The 22155-nt window shown below is 42.5% G+C and overlaps 1 protein-coding gene across 1 annotated transcript; it reads left to right on the top strand.

Annotated features, from left to right (window-relative positions):
* The first annotated feature begins 165 nt into the window (after positions 1-165).
* Positions 166-20524, top strand: LOC148097081 (L-rhamnose-binding lectin CSL2-like). Its single transcript, XM_087833475.1, has 12 exons — positions 166-199; positions 658-690; positions 4487-4552; positions 6063-6156; positions 11018-11112; positions 11208-11252; positions 11330-11468; positions 11548-11645; positions 18434-18519; positions 18644-18778; positions 19996-20107; positions 20306-20524. The coding sequence occupies exons 1-12, from the start codon at positions 166-168 to the stop codon at positions 20371-20373; spliced, it is 1005 nt and encodes a 334-aa protein (XP_087689601.1). The 3' UTR covers positions 20374-20524.
* The last annotated feature ends 1631 nt before the right edge of the window (positions 20525-22155 follow it).

Below are 22155 nucleotides of genomic sequence, written 5' to 3'. Positions count from 1 at the left end.
ATCCAGGCTTAAATAACTTTTAATGTAAAAGTAGTTTTATTTCCTGCTGCAGCTGAGAAGGAGGATACTCTGCTTTTCCATTGGCTGTGCTTTGCATGTACATCACAGGTGTTACTGAAACAGAGTAAATCCATCAGCTCTTCACTGTAATCCAGATCTCCTAACATGATGCTCTGCTCCGGACTCAGCAGCACACTGTGTGAGTACAACACACTGATAATCCTTTATTTCTACATGAAATCAGCTGCACATGTTCAGTCTAATCCTTTTCTAGCTTTCCACTGTGCTGTACTGTGACATGCTTTTCTTTCTGCTTTATTGGATCAGTTAATCTAACATCCTAAATACATGTTTGCATCACCTCAGCAGGACAGTTAGGCTTCACAGAGTCCTGAGAGGAATTCATGGCTGATCGTTTACTTTGAAGAGTTCAAACTGTCAACACAAATAAGTTTATTGACAAAAGTTGGAAACATGAAGAGAATAAATGTGTCATTGAAATCTGCTGTTTAGAAAGAGTTTTCAAAGAATCCAGGTGTGAATGAAAGCAGCAGCTTTCTCCTGTTTGGTTTTCATTTCTGTTTCATGTTTTGAGGTGAATTAAACTTGATATCAAACACACAGTCTGACACTGAGCTTTCTTTCTGTCTCTTTCAGTGCTGGCAGCAACCTGTTCACTCATCACTTCAGGTAAATGAGTTTCAACCAGCTCACTCTGGACCAGCTCTTTATCCGCATGAGGATTTTCAAGGGTTACTGGAAATTTCCTGCCAGTTAACATGTTTCAGCATTAACTGGGGATCCTGTACAGGAGCTCTGTGGGTTTTCTAGTCACAGGCTGTTTTATCCCCATTCAAAAGAAACATTTCAGGCAGTCAATGTGAGAAGACCCCCGGGCCAATCCCAGGACATGCCTCAGTGTGTCTGTCTGACCTGGGATGTGTCCCCCCCAGAGCTGTTGTTACTGGGGAGGGAAAGGTCTGGGTATGTTTAGACTGATCTCAGAGTGTACAGGTCCGATTTGTTTCAGACATAAATTCTAAAAGCCCCCCTAAAAATGTGGAAAATTAAAAGATATTAAGTATATTTCCTAGACTACAATGATTTAAAGTACCGTGCAAACATTTCATAGAATTAATTCACTCAGTTTTTTGCATCAGCTGGTTTGCATCTGCAGAGCATTTGCATTTTACATGGGACGGGACAGCAGGTCTTTTGTTTTGTAGTAACTTTCATGTAAAACAGCATCATGGAAATTGTTCACCAAGTTTACAGATGAATGAATAAATCCCAATGTATTAATAATAATAATTAATTAATGTATAATAAAATATGAAGTCAAAGAAGAAGCATGAGCATAGGCGTCATCATCCAGCACTTTACCAATAAGAATTATTGACTTATTGTCTGAAGGCCAAGAAACCATTACGGCTTTTGCCATACTGGTCCTCCTGATTGTCATTGTTTATTCGATTATTATTATTATTTTTATTTTAAGTTATTACAATCAGAGCAGAAAGAGAAAGAAGAAGAAAAGAGAAGTTGGGAAGAGAGTTAACAGATGAGAGAAAGGAAGCTGTAGGTGATCATTGTGTTTGATCCTCCGCTGAAGAGAACAAGCAAACAAAAACACAGCAGGGAAACCATAGCAACAACCAGCAGAAGCACAAGTAGCAGTAAACAATAAATATTGAATATCACTGATCAGCACACAGTGCTAATAATGCAGGATATGTTTAGAGGCAGCAGCCACACAGACAGGGTAACGGGAGGATGGGCAACAGGTGGGCCTGTCTCAAAATGCGTCTTTGTGCGTACTTGCGTTCTCGTGATACGTCATCAGTCGGAGACCAAGTACTGTTCTAATTTAAAGTACGCATCAAGGTGAGAACGTGAAAAAGTCCCGGATGTGTTCTCCGCCCGTTTTATCGAGCATGCATCGGTGGTGACTTGTGTGGACTTGGTACAGCTAAATATCCCAGAATGCATTTCGTCCAAAACTCAAACGCGGCAATGGCGGAAGAGCGCGGCTGAAAACATTTAAATATTCCTCTTTCTGGGTCACAAAATAAACTTTTAAGATATTTTCAGGCTGTGTAAACTTCAAATATCTGCTCGATTTATCAAGATATCACATATTTCCAAAAGTGCTCCGACGTTTTCGGAGACGTCTGTGACCCGCCAACTCCACAGCCGACAGCGAGGTCGGGACTCCCGGGACATCGTTTCAAACCCCCCCGCGGTCTTTCGCTATTCAGGTTAAACATGATGTATAAGTCACTTAGTTAACTTAATATGTTAATATTTGGTTTCAGTGTTTTCTTTGTTCCTGAGTAAATCGGTTTGGCTGAGATTAAAGTTCAGCTTCATAACATATTAATCACAGTTAAACTAGGAGGGGACCTGTGACATCATCAAGTACGCTGGTGTTCCAATTGTACAAATTGCGAGTCCGTGCTCGGACCTGCCGAGAACGCGAGCGCGGACTCGTGTACTTGAGAATTGAGAAAGGGCTTTGAGACGGGAAGCAAAGCTGAACACAACGCAAACAGGATGAGACTATCAAAATAAGACACACAGAGACTCAAGAGACACGAGCTTGACACAAAGAGGAGAACACATAGATGAGACCAAGATGACCAGGACACTAAACACAGAGACATGAGTTGGTTGACAACGAGACTGACACACATGGAACGAGCAACCCCGGGAGGCCGAACCTACAAATATATCATAAAACAGAAAACAGTGTGTGACAAAGTGGGTGAGAAGACCATTTGTCTATATTCTTAATTAACATTCTTGTTTTGATTTAACCATATTTCACATGTAATCTGCAATAGGCAAACATCTACTATCCCGGGTTTGTTTATGTTTTGCACTTTTGCAGATTATATAATATAACATCTTGGTTTAAATCAATTCCTACAAGTTTGTTAAGTTAACATGTTAACATGTTAATTTGTATTGTTTAGAACTTACCTTACCTACCTGTCTTCCAGAAACAAAAGGAGGAAATGTAGTTTTACTCCCTGCTTTATAGCTTCTGGGTTCATCTGAGGTCACAGGAAGAGACCAAGTGCAGAAGGGGAAGAACTCGTATAATTTAATAAAGTTGATTTTAGAGGGTTTATGAAGAAAGTAGATTTATTGTATAATATGTATTGATTACACCACAGAGTTCATGTTGCCAGTAAAGAGGAGTAGTAGAGGTTTGAATATAATCATGTTCATCGTATCTACCTACTGAATGTAATAGTCCAGAGGAGAAATTGTTTGGTTAAGTGGACGATTTAAGCAGAAGAACTCAGGTGTTTCAGGAAAAGGTTCGGGTCAGTGTAGCTGTGTGCAGTTTGACCTTAATTTCCGTTGATTTAAGTTCAGTTATGTTTATTTGAACTGAGTTAATTATAGAGTTGAGTTTCTTATTTGTTTCTTTGTAAATATTGTTTGGGTCACAAAATGGTGAATAAATCACTTGCTACACTGGACAGCATCAGTCTCCTGCACTTCTTTGACCGCATAAGTCGAGTCCTACCACACAGAGTATTACTTAAACCAGAATCTAACAAAACAAATATATTAGGACTGGATCACAGACCCAGAACTATGACAGAACCCCCCCGCCCCCTTAAGGGTTGACCTCCAGTTGTCCCAAACTAAACAAATACAGGAAAACCTGACCAGGGTGGGTGGAGCAATCTGGATGGAGGGCTGGGAATATTCGGATAAATATTCCAAAACAAAGAAGCAACAGTTCAGCAGGCTGGTCATGAGGCCAGTGGCAGAGACCAGTCAGTTTGGGAGACTGTGTGGAGACCTCTGGTGAACTCTGGTGGAGATTAGCAGGAACCGTCTGGTTCATGTTGGCGTGACCCAGGTTAAGGCAGCGCTGTGGCATGTGCTGCTTGCTGGGTCGGTTCAGCTGAGCTCCCAGCAGACGCAGGGAGACGTTTCCAGGGGTCCAGACTTGGCTGAGGCCTTGAACTCTGGGTGGGCCCCCGGGACAGTTTCAGTCTCTGGGAGAATCAGTCTTGCAGCATCACAAACATCTTGAAACACACAGTCTCTGAATTAAAAAGTCCAGGTACAAATCATTTTGTAAAGAGCAGGGACACTGTATTCTGTCTTAGAGAGAGCTGCAACATCACAAAGTGTCTTTAAAACATCAGGTTGGGGAAAGAAAACAGTTTCTGAGAGCTGGGAAACACACAGTTCAGGCAAAGAAGAAATTGTCCTCTTGTCTGAGGGCCCAGAAACCTCAGACAAGTTCTTGTCAGGTCACGGAAACCAAATGTGTGACTGTGTAACTGTGCTGCTCAGACTCAGAGTTATCAGGAACACAACTGATGGATTTTAAGCTTTCAAAACAAGAGACTGCAATCTGTGACCTTATATAAGAAACACAGTTGTCATTAATTTACAATTTACACATTTAGTTGTTAACACAGGCTTTATCAGAGCTGAACTTTCTCTCCTCCCACAGGGTCCCGCATATCCACAGGGAGAGTGGTCACCTCTAACGGCCTCAGTGTCCAACGCCTGAGCTGTGGTAAGCTGGACGACAGTGTCCAACAAGTCACTGCAGTGAGTTCTCTTTCAAACATTCGCTTTGGTGTCTCTGCGTTGTCCACAGAAGCCTTTGTGTCATTTATGTGGAAATAAAAATGCTGTGTTTGAAGACCGCGTTGCTCCTGGCTCTTGCATCTTCAGTGATTCTTGAGATAAAAACATGTCCGCCAGATAAAACCCAATTTTGGGGTTAAAATATGCATACAAGTGTTAACCCAGCTGACTCAGAGACAAACCAAGGCAATGTTTACACAACAAAAGTATGATTTTGTGTTTTGTTATGCAAATATATTTACTTTAAATGGTACAACATCACCAGTACCCTAAAAACCCACCGTCCACAAGCAGGTGTGATGATATTAAAATAGAGAGAAACATTAACAGTAATGTAAAGTTAAACATCACGGCTCTCGTGAGTATTTAAGTCAATACCTTATATAACATCAAAATGTACAACTGGAATTTATTTGCATATTTTAAGTGATTCAAATCGTGTCCAGAGTTTTTGTCAACACCATCAGATTTTTAAAAAAGTACAAAAAAATCAGGAATGATTGTGGGCAGCTTACACTCTGAGGACCCCTTTACCACTTCCTGTTCGATACACATGCCATGGTGAGGTTTTTTGTTTTCATTTCATTTATGGCACAACTTTGTGATAAAACTGCATCAACACCAAAGTCGATGAAATGCAGGATTTAAATATTATTTTGTGAAAAGCTTCATTTAGGTCGATTGTTGAGGCCATAAGCAGCTGATGAAAAACAAGCTTCTGTCAGAAAAACACGTGTTATGAGAGAAAGTCGGGTATTTTGTCAGCAGCATCAAATTTTTGTCTGACGGTGTTGACAAACGCCACAAAAGTGTCCTATTCACTAATTATATTAAGTTATTTTTATTAATATTTCAGTCATATTACTTCCTGTGTATTTTACTGATATTTCTGCTTTTAGGTGTGTCGAATATTATCGGATTTGGCGTATCTTGAATCTCATTGTTAATGTATACATTATTAATCCTGTAGGAACATGCTTAGTCCTGCGTTTAACCCTTTCACAAGCTGTGGGCAGCTACGAATCCATCGCCCGGGGAGCAGTGTGTAGAGACGGTAACGGCGTTACTATTTTCAGTAACGAGTAATCTAACTTATTACTATTTCTGTCGTTACAACGCCGTTACAGTTACTAACAAGGAGACGCGGTCCGTTACTATTGTTCAACAATCAGACGTAAAACCAGAGTCATGATAAACAAGATATACGCCTGTTTTTCCTCAATAGTTTCATCACGTCTGACAACGCAGCGAGCACGCTCTGCTTATCAGCAAAAAACAAAAGCACAGCTCCTCCAGAAGTAAAACTACAACAACTGTCATCGTCTAATGTTAATGGATCTGCAGCATCTGAGTCTGAAATTGATTCCTTAGACCTGGATTATTGCAATTATTGTGTTGAATTGTACCTTTTCTTTCATACTGTGTGTGTATAACAGTGCGTGGAATGATCATTGTGCAGTCAGCTGGGTACAGATGTGGAGATAAAGCAATCTGCCCTCAGAGTGACACTCTGGACAACGTCAGGAACAGGTGAGCACTGTTGGAGAACAAACAAAAACCTGTCAACATCTTTAATGAAACTATCAGGAATTAAATGATTACCTGAAAGTAATTTGTTTCAGAATCAGAAATACTTTATTAATTCCTTAGGAAATGATGGGTTACAGCAGACAGCATGCTGGTTGGTGCATGCACACTCATATCTGTCTGATATGAGTGTGCATGCACCAACTGATCCGATTTGTCTCATCCCGACACCTCCCATAGGAACGCGAAAGGTAACCTTCCATGTCCTTATGATATGTGCCGGATTGTGGCTTCCAATGGAATGACGCTCCCGGCGGTAACACACGTTCCAGCCGTGTATTCCAGCCCTAACCATAACCACACTTTTAATCGTATTGAATAGTATTTTCCAAAGCGATTAATGATGAGAAATTAAAGAAATGTACATTTGTAGATTGATTCCAAACGGTTTCCGAATGCATAACATACAGACTGGTTGGGTGGCTCATGCTTTGGGATGAGAACATGTTGGAAATGATCAGCTGAAAACCAGCTGTTTCCCCTACGGTGGCCCTGAGGGGCAAAACAGACTGCACATTAAGAAAACATGAGCAGCAGAAAAACACAACGGAAATAAAAAATACAAACAAATAAGAAAACAAAGAAAACTGAAATAGAAAACAAAAACTGGATTGTTTCTGGGGGATATAATGACTTGAAGAACTAGATCCGGATGTGACAAGCTAATACTAAACAGCTGATAGCAAGCATCTATTATATGTGATTAAAATACACATGGAATTGATTTCCCTCACAACAGTAATGAACCCTGTCTGTGAAGGTTCTCAGTCATCCAGGTCATCGTAGTTTAAGGAGCTTGGAAAGAAAAGCGTCTGGACTTCTTTAAGTAAACATAGGTGTGCTCTGTTATGTTTGGTGTGTGGAGAAAAGTTCTCAAACAGTGCCATGGTCCCAAGCAAGCTTAAATGCCATCTCCACACAAACGTCCCTCACTTCAAAACAAGAACACAGACTATTTTGTTCGCCTGCGTGAACACGCTGAGAAACGGGTAACGTTAATGAGAAAAAACACAAAGGTGTCTGAAAGAGCTCTCAAAGCTCGCTACTTAGTGGCTGAACTTATAGCCAAATCCAAAAAAACCACACACTGTAGCAGAGACATTAATACTACCTGCCTGCAAAGCCGTTGTGAATGAGATGCTGGGCGCGGTTAAAGAAATAGTCAAAGTCCTGCTCTCAGATAACACAATTGCCAGACGCATCAATGACATGTCTGCAGACATCGAAAGTGTGGTTTTGGAGAAGATATGCTTCAGTGGGAAACTTGATGAGTCTACAGACATTAGTGGACATTCCCAACTCTTGGCCAATGAGCGTTTTGTGGATGGAGACTCCATCAGAGAAAACTTTCTATTTTGCAAGGCACTGCCAGAAAAAACAACAGCAGAGGAAATTTTTCGGGTTACATCCGAATATCTTGAACAAGGACGACTTAAGTGGGAAAACTGCACATGTGTCTGCAGTGACGGAGCAGCAGCCATGGTTGGGCGCACCAAAGGTTTCGTTAGCAGAGTGAAAGCGATACACCCCGATGATATTCTTACTCACTGTTTTCTGCACCGTGAGGTGCTCGTTGCCAAGACTTTACCAGCGGACCTAGCTCCTGTGTTGGATGATGTCATGCGCGTGGTGAACTTTGTCAAGACAAGACCTCTGAAAAGGCGCATATTTGCATCTCTGTGCGAGGAAATGGGAGCGGAGCATACAGCCTTATTGCTTCACACGGAGGTCCAATGGTCCGTGTATGAGCGGCGAGAAGAGCTAAAAGTGTTTTTGAGTGAGGGGAGGTACAATGATGCAAAGCTGTTTGCAAGTGACAAGTGGTGTCTAAGGCTGGCTTACATGGCAGATATATTTCTGTATTTGAATGAACTGAACACACGAATACAAGGCTGAGATGAAAACCTGCTCACAAGCACAGATAAAATAAATGGATTCCGTTCAAAGGTGCATCTCTGGCAACAACATCTGGAAAATGCCAACCTTGGCATGTTCCCACTTGCTCAGAAATGGCAAGGTGATATCAAAACTGCCACACTGTGTGAAATAATAAGTAAACATTTGAAAACGCTTGAGGAGAAGTTGTACATTTATTTGCCCTCAGTCTCCACTGAATGCCTTGACTGGGTAAGGGGCCCACATAGCTCATCAGCAGTTTTCGGAAAGGATATGACTTTGCAGGAGCAGGAGGAACTAACTGAACTGAGAATGGGGTATTTGTAAGTCGGGGTCCCACTGTATTTGCACCACTACATTTGTCCGAAAGCTTACTTAAATGGGTAAAAAGAAAAATCACAAAATTTCATCAGTAGCATGTATCTGGTAAAATAAGCACATTGATATATGAAATATTCCTTTATTGGGTGAGAAAATCAGACCATGTCATAACTGCTTTAAGTCACACAGAATAGATATCAGAGCCTTAAACAGGCTGACTTCTGCTAAATGGGTCAAACTGGGCAGAAAGTCTACAAACACATAGCATCATTATAGAATATGATGTAACACTATAGATCAACTTACCTCAGAATATATAAAGCATATAAACAATTACAGCAATATGATGCAACAAACACAGCAGTGCTGCTAATCCAAAATACTCAAAGCTTCATAGAACTGAAACAAACATTTATTTTAGCTCCATTCTGCTGCTGATACATACTTTTATTGAATATAAAACTTTATACTGCCTTTTATACTTTTAGCTTGAAGTATCCGAGTACTACAAATTACTTTATTTACAACATTATTTGAACATAACCTAATAAGACTAATTCATCCATGATACAGATCATTAGTTAGAAACTTTTCTAGTAGTCCTCCAAAAAGAGGGATCAGTCTGTCTATTCCCTCCATCTCTCAGCTGCTTTTGGTCTTCTTCTCCTCCTCTTCCTCACATACTGCTGAGTTTGTCCTGGTGGGTCGTCTCTGTCCCATCAGAGACACCACAGATGATGTGCAGCACTGGGTTCCTCAGTCTGACTCTGGACACTTGCATTTCTCAAGCTGGAAATCAAATGTGTGATTAAAAGACAAGTTCCACTTCTAAATACATGTTCATCCTTTTAAAATCACAGAGAAAGAAGAAGAGAATGGAAAAGTGCAGGACAGACAGAAAGGTGACAGGCTCAGCTAGTATACACTGCTACAAAAATAGCACAAGGAGTATGAAGTACAAAGTGATTAAGTTAGTACAATGGCCAAATGTTTGTGTCCTGTGAATAAACTACTATTATTTTAACTTAACGAGTGAACTGTCTGCTTGTTCCTCCTTAAAATAAACATCTGTTTGGGTGGACACCACCAACAGAACCAGCTTATGCAGTAAAATAACCGAACTAACATTAATATTAGTGTGATTGGTCCTGATGCTTGTGTTGGGCTGTAAAAGTGATATTCAGCTGAGTGTCATGGTTCGTCGTGGCTTTCTGCTAAGGTTTGGGCAGTATTCAAAACCTTTGTACATGTTTCAGCTTGTTCTCTCTGTGGATATTCTGCCATTAATTATCCATGAAGTCGTACTGTCTCTGTAAGATTAAAGTCGATCTTTGAACGTTGTGTATCATCATCATCAAATTAAAGCTTTAAAAGCAAGTGGAACCTAAGCTGCATTAAGTACTAACATCGCGAATTTCAAGAATGAAGAAGAATCAAGAAAACTTTATTTGTCACATGCAAGTGACAAATAATACGCACTCACCCCTCCTCCTTTTTTTATGGAAAAACACTGAAATATACACTACAATGGGAAAGTACAAGAGGAAAAAAAGAGACCTCTACTCATGCTGGGCTCCTGGGAGGACAGCATGAGAACAGGAAACAAAAAAATTCCTCTGCACAGAAAGCACATAAATGTCCACAGCACAACATTATGGAGCACGTGACAGCCACAGGGTCGGGTGGGGGGTGAGGAGTAATCCGAAGCAAACACAGCAGCCATCCTGCCCAGCGCTACCATTCCAGCACTGGGCTCAGACCCGCCGTGTTCCCAGGAGGGAACAAGCATCGAAGGCGTTTGGAAAGGGAGGGGGGATGAGTGTGTGCATATCAGTGTATATGTGTGTGTGTGTGTATCCATAGTTCAGCTGTGACAGTGTCCTTCACCCTGCCAGGCTAAGTAAACAGTCTGCCAGCCAACCCAGGTGGGCTTGCATGGAATGGGAACAACAGTCTAAACACAGTCGTTATCAGGGTGTTGTTTTTCGGCTCCAGCCTTGAGACCGCAGCTGGCGCCAAAGGGGTCTCCACATGAAGAGATGGTGCTTTTTACTTTAGTGCGAACAGCTCATATGAATTTCAAAGCTGTTCTACAGTCCAACACTGGTCTCTCAATCTCCCGTTGGAGAGCCGCGAGCTTCACCATGATGTTATCAAACTTACGCTCTGTGATGTTGTCATTCTTGTGCTCAAAGAGACGATTCTGAGATCTCATGACCACAGTGAGCTTCTCCAAGATGTGATCCAGAGATCTTATTCTGAGATCTCACGACCACAGTGAGCTTCTCCAAGATGTGATCCAGAGATCTTATTCTGAGTGTTCACGGCAGCCACAAGCTTCTCCAAGATCTTATCTGTGCTGCACTCAATGAGCCCACGTAACTATCACGTAACTTTGCCGACAGTCAGCCAAATTTAACGTTTTCATGAACTTTTTTCATATTTGTTTAATTTTGTCTAAGTTGCTTTCTTTTTTCCCTTCTGTTGTGTTTTGTGTGCTTTTGCTGCGTTTTTCTGTTTGCTGTTTTTCTTAAGTTGCAGTCCGTTTGACCCCTCGGGGCCACCATATGTTTCTGTCTCCCTGCAGCTGTGATGGAAAAACAGAGTGTGACATAAAGTCAAACATTACTTATGATCCTGGAGTCTGCAAATACCTGGAGACCACCTACGACTGCTTCACACGTAACGACTCTGTTAAACCCGTGATTAGAAATGACTAATGAACCCAATCTGTGCATGAATGATTACAGTTTCTGATGGATCTGTGTCTGTTTCAGTCCGCAGTGTAACATGTGGAGGATCTCAGTCAAAACTTCAGTGTGGTGAGAACACAGCTTCTCTTTCTTTGTACGTTTGAGCATTCATGTAAAAAAGTTTGACTCTATGAACTCTTCCTCAGGTCAAGGACAGGTTATAGTCGTCTCCTGGGCGAATTATGGTCGCCGTGACAAAACCACGTGCCCTGATGGACGTCCTGACTCTCAGCTCCAAAATGTTTACTGCTCCTGGTCCTCTAGCATGGAATATTTTGCTAAAATGTACGGAGGCTGACTCTCTTCCTTCAGCCCTCCATCTTCTCTCAGCTTCTGCTGACTCACCTTTTACCTGCATTCACAGGTGTAACTGGCAGAACAGCTGTACTGTTGAAGCACCAAGCTCAGTAGACCCATGTCATGGCACCTACGAGTACCTGGAGGTGTTTTTCACTTGTCAGGGTAAGTTATTCAAACAATAAACCTATAAAAATAATCTTTTGGGGTCTGTACGTTCATATTTGTTTGAATGAAAATTATAATTGTTCCTCATTTTTGAAAGATTAACCTTTAAGTGCTGAAAAGACTGAAATCACACCAAAACGTTATCAGTTTTTTGCAGACCCTAAAAGGTTGAAATCATTTTATATATTTATGAAACGTATCTCAAGAATATGTCAGCAACATCCCTTAGTTATGCTGGCAGCATCCAAGATGGCACCAGTGTGCACGGCGACACGTCTCTTTGGGTTGTGTCTGCTGGTTGTTACCTTTCTTTTTCTATGTTGCCCTGATGGTTCTGCTTTACTCGTCTATGATCGCCAAACTCTTCTGAACCGTCGGCCACTAAAACACTGAATGCTTGATTTGGAAAGTGAGCCAGAAAGTCTTCCTGCACTTTTGGCGGACATACCTGTCTGCCTACATCACTCACCATTTGCCCTGCCTCGCAGGAAGCGCTCTAGAAGACAGGGAAAACGAGGTGGCGTCCTGGTACGCTTCAAGGCTTACCTGAAATCACATGGAGTAAAGAAACCTCGTACTCTTACTGGTGTGCTACCATCTTTTCAAGCCCTCTGGGACCAGTCCAGTTACAGATTCAGCTGCCATGGCTGGATCTGGCCTGTTGGACTTCCTGCTCCCTCTGACCTGCCAGCGAAGCCTTTACCTGTCTGGCGATGGGTGTGGACCTACAGAGGTGGCATGAATCTCAGTAACCTTCGTCCGCTGGGAAGTACTCCTGTTAGCAACGATCACTCTTCGGATGGGCACCAGGTCACTGTGGACTTTCATCCTAAATCCCTCGATTGTTCGTTTTTCAGCTCTCCTCGGGCCAATGGGTGGAGGGCTAGCTTCAGTATTTAAAAACGATTTTCGCTGTCAGCAACTGCCACCTGTTTCATATGCCAGCTTTGAGGGGCAGCTTTTGGAACTGAACTGCGCTCCATCAGCTGTCTGCGCGGTGGTTTATCGTCCACCGAAATGCGTTAAGGATTTTGATCTCGATTTTGCTGACTTACTGGGGAGTCTTATGTTAGGATATGACTGTGTTTAATTGCTGGTGATTTTAACATCCATGTATGCTGTGAGACTGGATCACTAGTAAAAGACTTCCTTGCCCTTATTGACACTTTTAATCTCACTCAGTTGGTGAGGGATCCAACTCACGAAAAGGGTCATACACTCGATCTGGTGTTGTCATATGGTCTGGATGTCTGGATTACAGAAATCAAGGACTGTGGTATAACAGATTATTTATGTTTAATGCCACAGTGTGTAACGTGGAGTTGGACAGCGAGCGACCTGTGCGTCATATGCGCATGATAAAGTCAGAGACTGCTGCTCACTTTTTCTCCGCTTTTACTAACTTGGTCCTCTATGATGGCAAACCTCGGTGCGGAAATATCAGTTGATGAGCTAGCTAACCTTTTTAACTCAACATGCTCCAGCATTCTTGAGTCTGTTGCTCCACTAAGGACTAAACGCACCAAATCTACACGTCAACCTTGGCTTAATAAAGCCACCTGTGCTCTCAGACGCGAATGTCGATGTGCAGAGAGAAAATGGATAAAAAACAAGCTCCAGGTGTCTTTGCGCATCCTGCGTGACTGCTTAACAAACTAGAAAATGCATTTTCTAAAGAAACTGCAGTGTGAATGCTGATAGCTGAATGTTTTGAGCTGAAATGACATAATTGTTGAATGTTAAGTTAAAAATGTTGAATGAGCTGAAATAGGCTGAAGGCTAAAGTGTAAAACTGTTTAAATCTAAAGTTCACACAGAAAAAGTTTCAAAGTTGGAAAGTAGCTGAACATCCTTAAAATGTACAAAAGCTGAGTAATGACTAAAGAAAATTTAGAATCACAAAACATCTGAATGAATATTAAAAGTTTATATTCTTTTAATGATCAAAATCGCTGAAATGTGGGAGAACAGGGACAGACAGGTAAATGCTTTAAGTTTTAATCATCCAGTCAAAAAAGATGATTCTAAAAGTCATCAACTAACTGCAAATGCCCAGATCTGAACCACCTGTCTGCTGAAGAGAAATCCACCAATCGAACGGAAACCTGAATTTCACGGGCCAATCAAAACGCTTTTAAATCTCAAATTCAAATTCAAATTCAAATTCAAATTTTATTTGTCACACACACACAACCATACACAGTATGACATGGGGGTGAAATGTTTGTAGCTGCGCAATGCCCGACCATTAAATGACAGAAAAAAGTTTTACAGTATTTACAATTTACTACAAAATTTACAAATTAACTTAGGAATTTACAGTAAAAATAAAAATAAAAATAAATAAAAATGTGCAAACAGCAGAGAGAGATTATAAGATTATAAATTATAGGAAATTATAGGAACTGTGTGGTGGTGCGTGTGGTGATGTGATGTGTGTGAGAGTCCAGTCTTATAGTGATGTGTGTGGGAGAGTACAGTCCTACACCTGGTTCAGGGCCCGAATAGCCTGGGGGAAGAAGCTCCTCCTCATTCTCTCTGTTTTGGCCTTAAGGGAGCGGAAGCGCTTCCCAGACCTCAACAGTGAGAAGAGTCCATTGTTGGGATGGGAGAGGTCCATCATAATCTTCCTAGCTTTGGACTTGCACCGCTTGGTGTAGATGGACAGCAGGTCAGGGAGCTCTGATTGAATGATGCGTTCGGCTGAGCGCATGATGTTTGCCGTCAGGACGCTCTCGATGGTGCAGCAGTAGAAGTTCTTGAGCACCTTCAGTGGCAGATGGAAGTCTCTAAGTCTTCTGAGGAAGAAGAGACGCTGACGGGCTCTCTTAACCTGGGTGTTGATGTGGCAGGACCATGACAGGTCCTGAGTGATGTGGACACCCAGGTATCGGAAACTGTCCACTCTCTCCACTGGCGTGCCACTGATGATGAGGGGTTTGTAATTCCTCGCCTGCTTTGTGGTGAAGTCCACGATCAGCTCCTTAGTCTTGCTGATGTTTAGGAGGAGGTTATTCTCCTGGCACCAGGTCTCCAGGTTCCTAATCTCCTCCAGGTAGGCCGTCTCGATGTTGTCGGAGATCAGGCCTACAACAACAGTGTCGTCAGCAAACCTGACAATGGAGGTGGAGTCTGATGTGGCTACACAGTCATGAGTGTACAGTGAGTACAGCAGGGGGCTTAAAACGCAGCCCTGAGGCACTCCAGTGCTGAGTGAGATGGAGGGGGAGACTTGTTTTCCCACCCTCACTGATTGGGGTCTGTCTGTGAGGAAGTTGAGGATCCACTGACACAGTGATGAGCTGAGTCCTAGATCCGTCAACTTGGTGAAAAGCTTAGAGGGAATTATTGTGTTGAATGCTGAACTGTAGTCCACGAACAGCATCCTAACATAATTCCCTCTGCCAGTGTCCAGGTGACTCAGGGATGTGTGGAGCAGGTGAGATATGGCATCGTCTGTGGAACGATTAGTCCGATAAGCAAACTGAAGTGAGTCGATGGTGGCAGGAAGTGATGAAGTGATGTGATCTCTCATCAGTCTTTCAAAACACTTCATCACAATTGAGGTCAGTGCTACTGGACGGTAGTCATTGTGGCAAGCGGGCTGTTGTTTCTTTGGAACAGGAACTATAATGGACTGTTTGAAGCACGTGGGAACCACAGCTTGGGCCAGGGAGAGGTTGAAGATCTCCGTGAACACCGGTGTTAGCTGGTCAGCGCAGGCTCTCAGGACCCGGCCAGGGATTGCATCTGGTCCTGCTGCCTTCCTGGTGTTCACCCTCCTGAAGGTGTTCCTCACGGCATGCTCTGTGATGATGAATGCATTGTCTTCACTGGTGCGCTCCGAGCGCGCGCAGCCGTTTGTTGTTTTAATTGCTGCGGCGTCGAAGCGAGCATAAAACGTGTTCAGCTCATCAGCCAGTGAAGCATCGGCATTCATCATTGAAGAAGCTGGTCGTTTATAGTCCGTTATAGTCCGCAGTCCTTTCCACAGGCTCCTAGAGTCGCACTGTCGTAGCTGTGACTCTAGTTTTTCCCCGTAGCTCCGCTTTGCCTTTCTGACCGCGCTGCGCACGTTGTAGGACGCAGCCTTGTATAGGTCCATATTACCGGAGACGAGCCCTTCATTGTAGGCAGCGGTGCGTGATCTCAGAGCGTCGCGGATGTTTTTATCCACCCACGGCTTCTGGTTGGGAAACGTTCGGATGATAGTTCTTTCTGCTGTGTCGTCCGCTAGTTTCCCGATAAATCCCACAACCGCTTCCGTAAACATGTTGATGTCATCAGAGCTGCGCCGAAACATGTCCCAGTCTGCGTCATCCAGTGTGTCCTGCAGCGCGGCCACTGATTGGTCCGTCCAGCGAGCGACCTCCCTCCTGATTGGTGGTTGCTGCTTTAGCCTTTGTTTGTAAGCAGGCATGAGGAGGATGGCGGCATGGTCCGATTTCCCAGATGCCGGCAGGGGTTGAGCCTTGTAACAGTTCTTGAACGGGGTGTAGCAGTGGTCTAATGTCCTAGTGCCCCGGGTGGGGCAGTTGATGTGCTGGTGAAGGTTGTGAAATATCCGTTTGAGATTCACTCTGTTAAAATCTCCCATAACAATGAGTGCGGCATCTTGGTAAAGTGTTTGTTGATGTGTGAGAGCCTCATGTAGCTCACATAAGGCAGTGTCCGAGTCCGCGTGAGGCGGAATGTAAACAGTGCAGGCAATGACCGCAGTGAATTCCCGAGGGAGATAGAAAGGGCGACATTTAACGATCAAAAGTTCCAGATTGGGCGAGCAAGAGCGTGTGAGTGGGTAGATGTTTGTGCTGTCGCACCATCTGTTGTTCACCATCAAACACACTCCACCACCTCTTTTCTTCCCCGACTCCATTGTCCTGTCCATACGGTAAACCGAAAAGAACCCCGTCGGCTGCACGGCGTGGTCTGGTATCGCTGGGTTCAGCCAAGTCTCGGTGAAGCAGAGGAGGTTGCAGTCCCGAATGTCTCTCTGGAACTTGATTCTGGCTCTGAGGTCATCAAGCTTGTTCTCGATGGATTGAACATTGGCTAGCAGGATACTGGGCATGGGTGCGTGGTGTGCGCGAGCCCGTAGCCTGTTCCTGATGCCGGCTCGTTTACCTCGAGGCCGTCGCTTAGGGTCGCGTCCTTTGTTCTCTCTCAGGATCTCCTTTGGCCAGGTTGGGTCCGGAGTTAAACATGGTGAAATGTTCGTGTATTGTAGACCAATAGAAACCAAAGTGTCTCTACTGTAGCGAATTTGTGTGTTTTGCATGATGCCCATGCAAGATTATGGCAGATATAGCAAAAAGTGACGAAAAACTGCAGAAAGTGGAGAAGTTGGGGCAGAGCATCCAGCACGGCAGCCGACTTCACCAGCGCCATTTTAGATTGAATCTGCCTTGATGCACGTGTTAAAAAACTGCTTCTAAATCCAAGACCCTAACTCCTATCAAAATCTCAAACCTTGAGGATCCGAACGACTTGTTCTACACAACAGTGTGTTCTTTATGTTCTAGACGGTCCCATTTCACAGCCGTTTACTTCTGGTCTATCCGACCTTCTGAGGACCCGGCCCACGTAGTCCGCAAAGGCCGGGTCCTCAGGAGGATGCAGCCCATGAATTTGGACACGACCACGGACATTTGCATCACAGACATTAAGGACACTGGGATTTCAGATCACTTCCTGGTTTTGTTTAGTACTGTAGTGAGCAATGTGGAATTGAACACTGATGGTCCTGTGCGGCAAACATGATTAACTCCCAGTCAATCGCTCACTTCACTGATGCTTTCCTTGACTCTCCCCTCTCTGATGCTAACTGTAATGGGGATTTATCAGCGGATGAGCTTGCTAAACTATTTTATACTACATGCGCTGACATTCTTAACTCTGTTGCACCTCTGAGGATTAGACGTGCCAAATCCTCACGCCAACCCTGGCTAAATGATGCTACTCGTGCCCTTAGGCGTGAATGTTGTCGCGCTGAGAGAAAATGGAGGAAAGACAAACTCCACGTCTCTCTGGACATCCTCCATAATTCTTTATCTAAGTATCAAAAGTCTGTTAAAGTATTCTTAAAGTATTTCTCTGAAAAAGTCTCAGCTCTAAGGGCTTCTCATCCATCTCATTCATCATCAGTTTTAGACCCAGTTCTAGTCTCTGAATGCTTGACTGTGTTTCAACAGTTTGAGCCAGTGTCTTATTCTGCTTTAAAAGATATAATTGATCATCTCAAAATCTCTGGTTCCCCGCACGATATTCTTCCTTCTCGTTTCTTTAAGGCAGCTTTAAATATTATAGGTCCTTGTATCTTATCTCTGCTGAATGCATCATCATCATCAGGTTGTGTACCGTCTGTCTTTAAGCATGCTGTTGTGCAACCTACTATGAAAAAGAAAAATCTTGACCCTAATGCTCTCAGGCAGTACAGGCCGATCTCCAAACTCCCTTTTATTTCCAAAATATTGGAAAAGGTAGTTCTAAAACAACTTCAGGCCTTTTTAGATGCAAATGGTATTAACAAAAAGTTTCAGTCTGGTTTGAAACCTCGCCACAGCACAGAGACAGCCTTACTTAGAGTTTTTAATGATCTTCTTTTAACCGTTGACTCTGGCTATTCCGTGGTTTCCGCTGCTTTGACACGGTTAACCACAACATTCTTCTGTCAAGATTGGAACATGTTGTCGGTCTCAAAGTAGGAGTTTATGGGGAGAAATTACTTTCTTTTGAGGAATCATTAATCTGTTCACTGACCTTTTAACTTTGCAATCATTTTGAAGATGCTTCCTGCCCTCCTGGTTGGACTTGGTTTGGAGGTCACTGTTTCATCTTTAACAGCAGCATGAAGAACTGGACTGATGCTGAGGTACATTAGGAAATAACAGCAGCTGTCGCTGCATCACTGATGATATAAAGAGTTTCTGTCTTTGACTGATTTTAAATGCATTCTCACACTTTTCATCTTCTGTGCACCTCATCTTCCTCCTCAGAGTTCCTGTAAGACACTCGGTGGACATCTGGCCTCATACCACAGCACAGCTGAGTACACCTTCATCAGAGAGCTCACTTACACAGCAGCAGGGTCGTATACACGAGCTTGGGTTGGAGGCAACGACAGAGAGACTGTAAGTGTTTCATAGATGAAGAGGATGAGCTGCAGCTGTTTCTGATTTTTCATATTTTTCTCTTCATATTCATCAGTTTGATTCAAAGGTCAACATGTGACAGACGGATTAATCAGGACTTTGTTCCTGGAGACAGATGTTGCTGTTGACTTGACTTTTCTTTCCATTTTTTACCTCCACAAACAAAATGAACCTTCATTGTGTTCGAGTGGTGTAAGAGGTCTCATGTCTGCACTCTCAGCATAGATGCATCAAAGTACATCAGAACAAACTGAACTTTATTCTTCCAGGAAACTGTGTGGATGTGGAGTGATGGTTCCCAGTTTAACTTCAAAAACTGGGCCAGTGGAGAACCAAACAACTATGGAGGAGGAGAAGACTGTATGGAGATAAACTCTAATGGTACAAACTGAAAGTGGGACTGTTGATGAAATGTGTTTGGTTTTTATATTGACTAAAGTCATGTAATCTTAGGTCTTTATAAGAACTGTGTTTGTTCTTTTTACATTAGAGAAGAAGAAGAAAACGTTTACAGCACAGACCTCTGATTTTATTTCTTCATTTTGATTCTTTACAGGACGAGATTATGTCAATGATGCGGGATGTCGAGGGAACAGATCTTCTGTTTGTGTCAGAGGTCCATAACTGCTCCTTCGTGTCCTCACACATCTGACATGATGATGTCACAGCCTCACTGCTGATGTCACTTCCAGCAGGATGTCAAGCCTCGATGACATCACTGCTCGAAGATTTATTGATAAATATGATTTCATATCACAATAAACAGGAAACTAAATTCAATAAAATTGCTGTTGGCTAATATTTCATATTTTTCTCTTCATGTTCAGCAGTTTGATTCAAATTTCATAATTTTGTCAAATCCAGGTCTGTGTTTTGTATATAAGACTTAGTCGTGTTCTTCTTTGTGTTAACTGAGATTTGTCTTTGAGCTACTAGTGAGTAGCTGCTGGCAGCAGACATGAAGTGTAGAGGTCTCTTGTCTGCACTCTCAGCATAAATGCACCAAAGTACATCAGAACAAAGTGAACCTCAAACTTTATTTCTGTGAGGGTTCTCAGTCATCCCGGTCATCGTAGTCTAAGGAGCTTGGAAAGAAAAGTGTTTCTTTTTTTTTTCTTTAAGTTGCTTTCAAGCATTTAAGCAACTTAAATGCTTTTCTTTCCAAGCTCCCTAGACCTCAAACTTTATTCTTTCAGGAAACTGTGTGGATGTGGAGTGATGGTTCCCAGTTTGACTTCCCAAACCGGGCCAAAGGAGAGCCAAATGATGCTAGAGGAAGAGAAGATTGTATGATGATAAACAATAGAGGTACAAACTGAATCTGGGTTCATTTTTGAAATCCATTTTTATTTTAATTCAAATTAAAATCATGTAATCTTAGGTCTTTAACAGAACTGTTTTTTTCTTTTACATTAGAAAAGAAGAAAACATTTACTGCACAGACGTCTGATTTTATTTATATTTTATTTTATTTCTATTCTTCTTTATTTTGAACCGTTTTTACAGGACAGGATTATGTCAACAATGCATGGTGTAACGCCAACAAACCTTTTGTTTGTGTCAGAGATCCATAACTGCTTTTTCGTGTGCTGACAGATCTGAATTGATGATGTCACTTCCATCATTGCTGGTGGATGTATTGACAAATATGGTTTCATATAAAATGTCAAGGAGATTGACACCCCCAGCTTATCTCCATCCAAGAGTGAAATAATGGACAACTATCCAGCCTTTTCATGGTTAAAGTAACACAGAGTGCTATAACAGTATATCTATATGTGATTCTGCTAGTAGTTCATTATATATAAACTTCTAATGAAATATGAGTATAATCAACATAATATATGAGAAATGAAACTTCCGTTATGCTTGAACTTTGCCCTGGTTTGTGCTGCAGGGGCTGATCTAGAGAAATTTACTTAAGAAGGCAAAATCAAAGGCATTTCTTTTCACATATCCATCTACATTCTGTAATATCTATTAAATATGTTTAAAATACATAAAATGGAGTAAGTATGAATTTGTTTTATATAAACATACTCTTTAAATTTCTTATTTAACCCTATCTAACCCTATTTATCTCACATAATTAAATATTACAGTCAAATAAAACATTTTTCATGTGCTGTACAACCTGCAAAATGAATAATTATGTGCCTTAAGTATAAAATCTAGGAAGCTACATACTAGCAACATACAGTCTAATTTGAGTTTTACACTCTAACTTTTATTGTTATAAAAAATTAAATTGTTACATGCTTAAATTTAGCCTTTTTTCCTGCACTGTGGTTCCTGTCGGTGGCGCTGTCACTTGGTGTTCGCTCGCTCTGTGGTATAGTATCACTTCCTGTTCCTGCTCAAACACAGTGGTGTTTCTGAGTAGCTTATTTGCTTAGCAGTTTAATTAACAACTTCTAAATACATTCTTTTTTTTCACAGTATAATCTTCACGTGCTTCATCCGAAGCACACTTTCTGTGTACTCACTACCTAATTTATAGCCAAAGTATTCACTCACTGTCACTCACTGTCTCTGTACTGTTTCGCTAGCTTAGCTCGTAGCCGACCCGTTAGCACCATGGCTACTTCACCTGTCCCTTCTGCACTTTCTTGCTCATTGTGTCAGATGTTTAGTTACTCCTCGGCCTCCTTTAGCGGTAATGATATCTGTAACAAATGTAGCATATTTGCAGCTCTGGAGGCCAGGATTACTGATCTGGAGACTCGGCTTCGCACCTTGCACTCACCCTTAGCTAGCCAGGCCCCTGTAGCTGGTGCAGCCGAAGATAGCGTAGGCCCCGCTAGCTGTTCCCCGGCAGACCCCAAGCAGCTGGGGAAAGGCTGGGTAACGGTGAGGAGGAAGCGTAGTCCTAAACAGAAGCCCCAGGTACACCACCAACCCGTTCATGTGTCTAACCGTTTTTCCCCACTCGGTGACACACCCGCTGGGGGTCAAACTCTGGTAATTGGTGATTCTGTTCTCAGACATGTGAAGCTAGAGACACCGGCAACCATAGTCAATTGTCTTCCAGGGGCCAGAGCAGGCGACATTGAAGGAAATTTAAAACTGCTGGCTAAGGGTAAACGTAAATTCAATAAAATCATAATTCACGTCGGCAGTAATGACACCCGGTTACGCCAATCGGAGGTCACTAAAATCAATATTGAATCGGTGTGCAACTTTGCCAAAACAATGTCGGACTCTGTAGTTTTCTCTGGTCCCCTCCCCAATCAGACCAGGAGTGACATGTTTAGCCGCATGTTCTCCTTAAATTGCTGGCTGTCTGAGTGGTGTCCCAGAAACGATGTGGGCTTCATAGATAATTGGCAAACCTTCTGGAGGAAACCTGGTCTTGT

This window comes from Neolamprologus brichardi, chromosome 20 (genome assembly GCF_056152115.1).
Source record: "Neolamprologus brichardi isolate AB-2024 chromosome 20, ASM5615211v1, whole genome shotgun sequence".
NCBI lineage: Eukaryota > Metazoa > Chordata > Actinopteri > Cichliformes > Cichlidae > Neolamprologus > Neolamprologus brichardi.
Note: the sequence above shows the minus strand (reverse complement) of the source record. Positions and strands in the feature narration are given on the sequence as shown.